The sequence below is a fragment of the Orycteropus afer genome, unplaced genomic scaffold, assembly GCF_000298275.1.
Source record: "Orycteropus afer afer isolate SDZICR_OR568_19922 unplaced genomic scaffold, OryAfe1.0 scaffold00290, whole genome shotgun sequence".
In the NCBI taxonomy this organism is placed as follows: domain Eukaryota; kingdom Metazoa; phylum Chordata; class Mammalia; order Tubulidentata; family Orycteropodidae; genus Orycteropus; species Orycteropus afer.
The window spans coordinates 1,514,068-1,523,393 of record NW_006921877.1 but is presented as its reverse complement, the minus strand read 5'-3'; the positions used below and the strand labels follow the sequence as shown (position 1 = coordinate 1,523,393).

The 9,326-nt window shown below is 44.2% G+C and overlaps 1 protein-coding gene across 1 annotated transcript in view; it reads left to right on the top strand.

The window, feature by feature from the left end:
- Nucleotides 1–2,409, top strand: part of TUFT1 (tuftelin 1) — a 46,980-nt gene extending 44,571 nt beyond the window's left edge. The window contains exons 12-13 of the mRNA XM_007950880.2: nt 1,457–1,557; nt 2,346–2,409. Of these exons, the coding sequence (XP_007949071.2) occupies nt 1,457–1,557; nt 2,346–2,409 (165 nt within the window). The remainder of the gene's footprint in view (nt 1–1,456; nt 1,558–2,345) is intronic.
- Nucleotides 2,410–9,326: the final 6,917 nt, after the last annotated feature.

Genomic DNA, 9,326 nt, shown 5'->3' with positions numbered 1-9,326 from the left:
ATTTCAGCTCACTAATGCCTAGGATATCAATCTTTATGCATTCCATTTCATTTTTGACAACTTCCAATTTTCCTAGATTCATACTTCGTACATTCATGTTCTGATTATTAAGATGTTTGCAGCTGTTTCTTCTCATTTTGAGTCATGCCACATGAGCAGATGGAGGTCCCAAAAGCTTTACTCTGTCCACATCATTAAGGTTGTTGGCTCCAGTCTGAGGAGGTCACTCTTCCGCAGTCATGTTTTGAGTGCCTTCTAACTTGAGGGGCTCATCTTCTGGCACTATATCAGACAGTGTTTCAGTTTCAGGGCTATTCATAGAGTTTTCCAGTAATGTATCAGACAGTTTTTCACTGCTGTTCATAAGGTTTTCACTGTCCAATTCTTGGAGAAGTGGATGGCCCTTTCCTTTTTCTGAGTCTGTCCTAGTCTGGAAGCTCCACTGAAACCTGTCCACCATGGGTGATCCTACTAGTATTTGAAATACTGGTGGCGTAGCCTCCAGCCTCACAGTAACACGCAAGCCACCACAGTATGACAAACTGACAGACAAGCAGTGGAAATGGATGATAGGGTTGTTTATTTCAGGGAATTTGTGGTCTAGAGTTGGAGATAAAATAAGGGGCAGGGGAACACCTAGTAAGAATATAAAAATATATGTCGAATATAAAAATAAATTTTAATATATATTTTAAAAAGAAATATTTTAAAAATATTTTTTAAAAGACCTAAGATTATTTTATAGAATATTCTATCAATAAAGGCAAGTGAATAGCTGGACTGATTATAGAAAATTATATACAGAAAATGTATATACAAGATGTATAGAAAATGATCATTGTTGCACAGAGTTATTCCAAAGCAAAAAAAAAAAAAAAAACCAAACTCATTGCCGTTGAGTCGGATCTGACTCATAGTGACTCCTCCTTGGGATTCCGAGGCAGTGTCACTACAGAAGTAGGTTCCCCAGTCTTCCTTCTGAGGAGTGGGTAGTGGGTTTGAACTGCCAGCCTTCTGGTTAGCAGTCAAATGTCTTAGGCACTGTGCCACCAGAGCTCCCACAGAGTTATTGGGAGAACATTTTTTTTTTTTTAATTGTGATTTGAGTGAAATTTTGCAGAGCAAATTCGCTTTCCATACAGCAGTTCACTTACACTTTGTCTCATGACACTGACTACAATTTACCCCAATGCAACAGTTCCCCTTCCTCTTCCTCCCGATACTTGCCTCTTCCCTGGGGAGAACATATTCTTGAGGCTGGAGCAGAGATTAGAGAACATGAGCCATTGGGAGTAACAGATGAGGGGAGAGGGTATCCTGGTGGTGGTATGTATGGTAGGGGTGAGGGCAGCAGCAGGAGTATATACACAGAAGTGGAGAGACCAGAATAAGCCAGTTGAATGTGACAAATGACAATCAGGAAAAGGCCAGTTCTAACCCCATTGTTGTGTTACAGAATCTAGAGATGCATGACCGGATGGAGCACCTGATAGAAAAGCAAATCAGTCATGGCAACTTCAGTACCCAGGCTCGGGCCAAGACAGAGAACCCGGGCAGGTGAGTGTATAGAGTGGGGTCTGGGTAGGAAGGGATGAAGGGATGGAGCTCTGAGATACGTTGAATGCTAAAGCAAGGACAAGGCTCTGTTAAATCCAGCTCTACTGCAGTCTCTCATCTGACCCACTCCCCACAAAACTGTTTTCTAACCCAGTTAGAATAGAGCCTCATACCATGACCCCGCAGGGCTCCAATGAACAGCTTCTAGGCATGTGTGTACCCCCTGAAATCATACACAAATTATGTATGCATAGTATGTACATATTTCTTGAGAGAAGGCCTTTTGCTTTCAAGGTCACAGATACCCACTTCTCAGTTGTTTAACTGCCCTTTCTCCTTCCCTAAGGAGCTGTGTTGTGGCACAGTGCCTGAGGCATTTGTCTGCACACCAGAAGGTTGGTGGTTTAAATCCACCACCCACTCCATGGGAGGAAGATGGGGCAGTCTACTTCTGTAAAGTTGCTGCCTAAGAAACCCAGTGGGGGTCTCTATGAGTAGGAATCGACTCAAGGGCAGTGAGTTTTCTCCTTCCCTTGCCCCTGCCACTAGACAGAAGTTGTTGTGGTTGTGCCATCACGTCAGCTCCGACTGATAGGAACCCTATGTATAACAGAATGAAACACTGCCCCAAAATCTTCTCTTAAGTGTCACTGACAATTACCATTTCATAGCATGGACCCCAAGAGATCAGCCAGCACTGATGTAGAATTCCAGGGGCAGACGTGGAAGGGAAGCTCTGTGAGGGGTGGGCAACACAGCACACTCAGTGTTTACAACTTTCTTTTCAGCATTAGGATATCCAAGCCTCCTAGCCCTAAACCCATGCCTCTCATCCGAGTGGTGGAAACATGAACTGGACAGAGATGGAAGATGGATGTTGCTGTTGCTGCCGCTTCTTGCCTGTGGAGAAGTCCACCACTCCTGTAGGCTGTTAACACTGACTTTTGACTTCCTGACTGTTCCCTAACTGTACTCAGGGCTTCACATTCATGTATCCCATTCCAGACTCCTCTCTTGTGTGCTGGGCAGACAGAGGATGAGTGGCTCCTCTGGAAGCGGCTTCCTTTTGGAAGCCATTACCCTACAATTAGGAGCCAGGGCAGTCTCCTTATTACCGTAGTTAACTATTTTTCTCTATAGCAGAGCCTCCCTTCTGTTGTAGACTGAAGTCCAGCTGCCTTAGAAGCCAGGTCTTCATCAGGCTGGGAGAAGTGACAGGATTTGCCTCAGCCCTAAAAGCTAGAGACACAGATGTCCACAGTGATTGGAGAGTGTCCTGGGGGAATGAAGTTCCTTCTGCAAACACAGCTTGGTTCTTAGCAACAAACTGTTTTTCTACTTGCTCCGCCCTCAGCCCATGCTGAACTGGGCCTCCTACAGATAGACAATGGGGTTACCTGCCGTGGCATGGCCTGGTCAGAGTCAGTGAACCTAAGCTTTGACAGCCTTTTCTGGGGAGATGGGAGTGGACATTCAGGGAGTAGCTTTGAGAAGAAAGATTCTCTAGGGCCATGGACAGTTATGTGTGACTTCTCTCTGCTGTGAAGACTCCCAGAGTCTCTTAGGTTCCCTAAGATGCAGTGCAAGGTACACCCTAGTCTCCTCCACTCAGAGCCTACAGACTGTGTTTTCACTGGGTTACACTGGTCCCAGCAAAACCCCAATTGTATTTATTTTCCTAAGTTATTGGTGTTTTGGCTTACATCTCACATTTGATTTAATACCAAAATTCTACAGCCTTCTCTTGTGATGTTAGGATTTACTTGAAACTGTAGAAAGTGTTCCCACTGGATTTATTGACTTCAGAATGACATTGTTATACATCTCTCGCCTTCCTTGACCTGCTGCTTTTCTCATCCTCCTCTAAACTTGATCTGTACCCCAGAAATGCAAGGATATTTTCCCCAAAGTGTTGAGTTCTTTGTGTGTGTTGTATGGGGAAAGGGGACCAGTCAAGATGGGGGGAAGGATTGAGCTCTTCCCTTAACCCCACTGTACACTTCTGCTCCGTAACCAGCCTGTAACCTTGGCTCTGAAAGGCCCTCAAGCTCACTGAGTTTTCTTTAGGGCTCTTGCTGCGGACTTACAGAGATAAGCATCAGAGTGTGGTAACAGAAGAAACAGAAAAATTAAAAATAAACATGGATTAAGTCTTCAGGCTATACTTGGCTAAAATCCAGAAGTCTTAAGTCTATGTGTTTCTGTGGCTCAGGACTGCACTCACGTTCTGGCCTTGTGTACAACAGATTGCTGGAGCTTCAGGCAATTTCCTCATTTGTAAAATGAGGAGGTTGGTCCGATTGATCTCCATGGATCTTTCCAATTCTAAGATTTATATATATATATATAATTTTTTTTTCCTGTGACATATTCTTTGTATGGTGAATTTAATAAATTATGTTCATGTGCCTCTTTGAACTCCTGGCCTGGTTTACTTTTTAGGGAGAAACTTTACTGCCCCTTGCTGATAACCATGCTGTTATCCACATCTGGGAGATGTGGTCCAAAGCTCTCAAGCACTGTATTTTGAGTACTTTGAAGAATTCAGTGGAGTTAGAATGTCCCATCTCAAGCACCTCAGCTCCATGGCCTGAGTCTTCACTGTAGGAGGTGGCCCCTAACTTTAGCTTTGACCTTGTCTGATGTGGTGGCCCTGTGGGATCCCTAAGTTTGGCCAATTTGTGTCTTCATTTGGAAAAGAGCTGGTAAGAGGTAGAGGTACTGCGATTATATAGAAATTTATTAATCAGCACCATAGGTAGTTGAGTAACTACAAGTCCTTTGCAGAAGTGAAAAGAACTCTGGAAATGCTGACTGCAGCTGTTTAAGGGTTTGGTTTTTGGCTATCTCTGCGCATCACTCAATTAGTCCAATGAATTTTTTTTCCCCCTGCCAAGAATGCAGTTGACTGCAGGGCCAAATGGGGGCAGAGCTGAATTTACGCAAATCTTGTCTGGACCCAAGAAACTAGAAATGCATCCTCTCTCATCCCTGACCTTGTTTCCTTTTTAGCTTCCCTTTCTCCTTCAGTTGAAAGAGTGGTATACATTTTTTTCTTACTACTTTTGTCTCTGCTCCTCCTACTCAGCTAATTTACACCCAGGCTTCAAAATGCACTGGAACACTTCCATTCCAGACTTGGGCTTGTCTTCTAACACTCCAGCTATTCTCCTCTTTCTCTGGCAGTCTTGCTTGGGATGGGTATATCTAGACTGTGCTTGTTCTCAGAATATTAACAGGGTGGAAGCAGGGTGGGGTTGACTAAGGTGCCAAGCGGGCCCACAGGTCTGAATGAAGACAGGAGTGAGTGTACTGTCATACAGGAAAGGGAGGCCTCATGAGCTTGGTGAGATAAATGGAGATTCGGGTTGGAGATAACAATGTGGTCTGGAGCAGTTGAGCGACTAGAAACCAGGGCTGTAGGAGGTTCTTTGGACAAAAAGGTACCTCTGGTATGTATTTCCCAGAGTTCTGTTGGACTTCTGCTGAAAGGAGCAGGGTCTTGCCACAGGGAAAAAGGGTGGATGGGAAGAGAAACAGGGCCTTGGGTGGCACAAACGGTTTGCACTCAAGTACTAATCTAAACATTGGTAGTTTGAAACCACTCAGTAATAAGGAAGGAAATCCTGGCAACCCGCTTCTGTAAAGATTGTTGTCAGGTGCTGTTGAGTCAACTTTTGACTCATAGTGACCCAGAATCACAGAGTAGAACTGCCCCACTGGGTTTCCTACGGTGCCATCTTTATGGAGGTAGATCACCACGGCTTGTCTTCCCCAGAGCCACTGTATGGGTTCGAGTGCCCTACCTTTCAGTTAGCAGTTTAGCACTTACCAGTTGCGACACCTGGGATCCTTTCCATGATGACTGCACCCAGGAAAACCCTATGGAACAGTTCCACTCTGTAACACATGGGTCACCATGAGTTGGAATTAACTTGATAGGCATGGGTTTGGTTTTATGGGAAGAGGAGACCCTGGGTGGTGCAAATGGTTGAGCACTTGGCTATTAGTCAAAAGTTTGGTGGTTCAAACCCATCCATATGCACCTCAGCAGAAAGGCCTGGAGATCACTTTTAAAAAGTCACAGCCTTGAAAACCCTATTTAGCTCAGTTCTACCTTGAGACACATGAGGTTGTCACGAGTCAGAACCAACTAGATATCAACTGGAAGACTGGAAATGGGAAGAGAAAGTAGTTGGGGAAAAGATAGTTTCTATCTTAATAATCTTTTCAGTGGCTCCCAGGGCCAGAGAAGGGCATGGTGAGTAAGCTGCTCCTGCCTGTTGCCTATGTTTTGTCATTTTTTAAGCCAGCTCCTCTTTGCTGCTTTAATATTTTGTGGAGGGAGGATTGAATCTGACTCCCTGGGGCCTTTACCATGAAGGTCTTTTCTTTGAGCTGGATGTTAAGAGCTGCCCAGACATGTAGCCGTCATCAACAGTCTCCTATAAACCTGGATCATCAGCCCCAACGTGGGAAAAGAAGTTTGAGGGAGCATTCCTTGCCTCCTGAATGACTACTTTGTCTTACCTCTGCACTTGTTCCTTCTCCTGAACAGAAAAAATCCTGTTAGTGACATGGATTTTCAACCAAATGGTGCATTGCAATTGTTTTCAAAATGAAATTTGTGTGTGTGTGTGCATGCTTTGGGCGCAAATTTACAGAGCAGAATTTGTTCACATTCAACAGTTCGTGTACATTTGGTTTCACTCCTTGATTACCATCCCCAACCCTAACCCACTCTCCTCCCCTCTCTTACCTGTGACCCCCTCCCCATGCCCTTCTTAACTATGCACTCCTGTCTGTCCAGCTTTCTCTTCATGTGAATGCTGCCCCTCTGGTGCCCCATGGCCGATTGCTTCAAGGGGTGTATCTCCATTGAGTAGGTGGGTGCATCGCCCTGGGTTGGGTGTTCTGCATGCAAGTCTTTCTACTGTTGGGCTGAGAGCCAGTCCTTGGGAGTGAGTCCTATCCCAGGCCTAAAGTATATCCCAGGGCTATAGTCTTGGGGGTCCCAACCAGACTCCATCCAACCAGTACTTCTGGTCGTTATTGTGTAAAAACGAAATTTCTAAAGCCCAAAATCATTGGTTTCATTTTCATCTCTATTTAAAGTATCTCTCATTAGGAAATGTTCCAAGATCGACTCTGGAAAGGCACTGTGACATGATGTGTGTGGGTGTTAGTTGCCATCGGATCGATTCTGACCCTGGGTGACCCCACGTGTGCAGGTGTCGAACTGTGTTCCCTTGAGTTCTCAAGGCTTTTGGAAACAGATTGCCAGGCATGTCTTCCAGGGGCCTTTGGCTTGAACTGCCAGCCTTTCAGCCAGTAGTTGAGTGCTTAACCATTTGCAATGCTGTAACCCATGGGTTAAAGGAACTTAATTTGACTGAGGAGAGTAATATCCTTTGAGTTGGAAAAACAGCTTTCCTTCTTTAATCAGCTCCTTAATATGTGTTGCTATTTCTCATGGAGTCCTAATAATCCCCTGGGCTCCCTCATTCCTCAGAGCCAAGCATTACTGAGCTTGGGCCTGAGCTTGTTCAGGCTGTGACCCAACAGCAGATGTTAGCCTAGGGCCCTTGGCCTCTTTTCCATGCTTCAATTTAGAACTCTAGCTTAGCAAGGAGAAGTTGTTTCCTATCTTTTCTGCCCCAGTTCTAAGCACCATGGCCTTAAAACTCAAAGTTGGAGACTTAGGTATTCTTTAGCCTTTTTTTCCCCAAGGAATATCCTTATCCAGTCTGGGGATAAAGATGTTTTGTAAAGGTGAGTAATTTCTAACTCAATGTGTTCTGTGGGTTGGCAGTGAGACTTACTTTGAACGCTCTAAAATGTATTTGCCTTTCTGTTGAATACTTTCTTCCCCCAGAACCCTCTGGGACATAGGGTTGAGGGTTGATGGTGGCAGGATAATTAATTTTCTTTTTACAATACAATTTATTGAAATATAATTTATGCACAGTGAAATACACAGAACTAAAGTCACTTGGGTCAATACATTGTTTTTAGGATAATTAATTTCCTAACAGGGTGTTGGTCACCAAATTTTAGACCACAGGATCTCCGACAGCTGGAAGAAAGGAAGTCATTAGTTCTCATATCTTAATCTCTCAGTTCGGTACTGAAGATGCCTCACGCCACATACCCAGCCCTGGCCTCCCTCTCTCACTCATAGTCCAGGCTCAAACCCCCATACAACCGCAGCAGTGTTTCTCCAACAGTAGCTCACAGCCCACTGGTGAATTATGAAATCACAATGTTTTTTTTAAAAAATGTAACAGGAGTAGAAAATATCAGAGTGCTTCATATATACCAAAAACCAAACTCACTGCCATTAAGTCGATTCCGACTTACAGCAACCCCCTTTGGGTTTCCAAGGTGATAAATCTCTACAGAAGTAGATTGCCCAGTCTTCTGTGGAGTGGCTGGTAGGTTTGAGCTGCCAGCCTTCTGGTTAGCAGTCAGATGTCTTAGGCACTATGCCACCAGAGCTCCTTGCTCATATATAGTAAAGGAAATTGTCATTTTGTTAAACTTGTCTGTTTTATATTTCTGCCTCTGTGTGTGCATGAACTGACCTATTGTGTAAAAAGGTAATTCCTTACTGTGGGTTGTGGTCAAAAAATTTTGGAGAATACTGGTCTATAGGACAGACCTCTTTCCTTGAATATATTTGATCCTCGGGGTCGTTGTTGTTATGTGCCATCAAGTCGGACCCAACTCAGGTCCTCAGGGTCAGGAGGTCCAAAATTTACTTCCTTCCAAATTGTCTCCCCTTTTCAACCTCTCATGCTTTTTCTTAGACTTATAACCCTTTAGAAGTGCAAGGTAGAAATTTTTTTCCACTTTTTTTTTTAAATTGTGCTTTGGGTGCAAATTTACAAAGCAAATTTGTTTTACATTCAATAGTTCATGCACATTTGATTTCACACCCCAATTACCATTCCCAACCATAAAAAAACTCTCCTCCCATCCCCTCCCCTCCCGGTGGCTACCCCCTCCCTGTGCCCTTCTTATCTTTGCATTCCTGTCTGTCCAGCTTTCCCTCTATGTGAATGCTGACCCTCTGGTGTCTCATGGCTGATTGATCCAAGGGGTGCATCCCCCTGGGGTAGGTGTTCTGCATGTAGGTCTTTCTACTGTTGGGCTGAGAGCCAATCCATGGGAGTGAGTCCATTTCAAAGGATCCTCATGGTCCATCTTATCTTTGGACTGTTTCTAGGTGCCTTTGATTTTCTTCACCAAGTTAGAAATGTTAAAGTCATCTTTGATTCCTCTTTCCATTCCTTTATCGCTTATATCCAGTTTGTCAACATGTCCTAATGCTTCCTCTTCTGAGACAGCCTGCACTCTTCTGTGTACAACCTTGTTGTAGTCCATCTCTTTAAGCCTGGACCACAGAAGCCAGCTCTCATAGATCCCCCACCTTGTGTCTCTTACCAGCCCCCAACCCACCCTTCTCACTGCTGTCATTTGAGTCTTCCCCAAACACTGTTTTCATCTTGTCAGTTGGAGCTGTTTATCCAGGACCAAAAAAAAAAAAAGCTGATAGAAAGATGATAGTTTTCAAAAATGAGAGTCTGTACTGGATCCACTGAGACTAGGGGAGCCCCAAAATCTAATGCCCAGAAATAATCTTCAGACCTTGAACTGATGCTATCCCATGAAGCCATGGTTAAATAAGTTTAGCTCCATTAATAAAGAATAGTTGCCTCAAGCATGTTGTTGTTGTTGTTATTTGCCATCGAGTTGGACCCGACTCA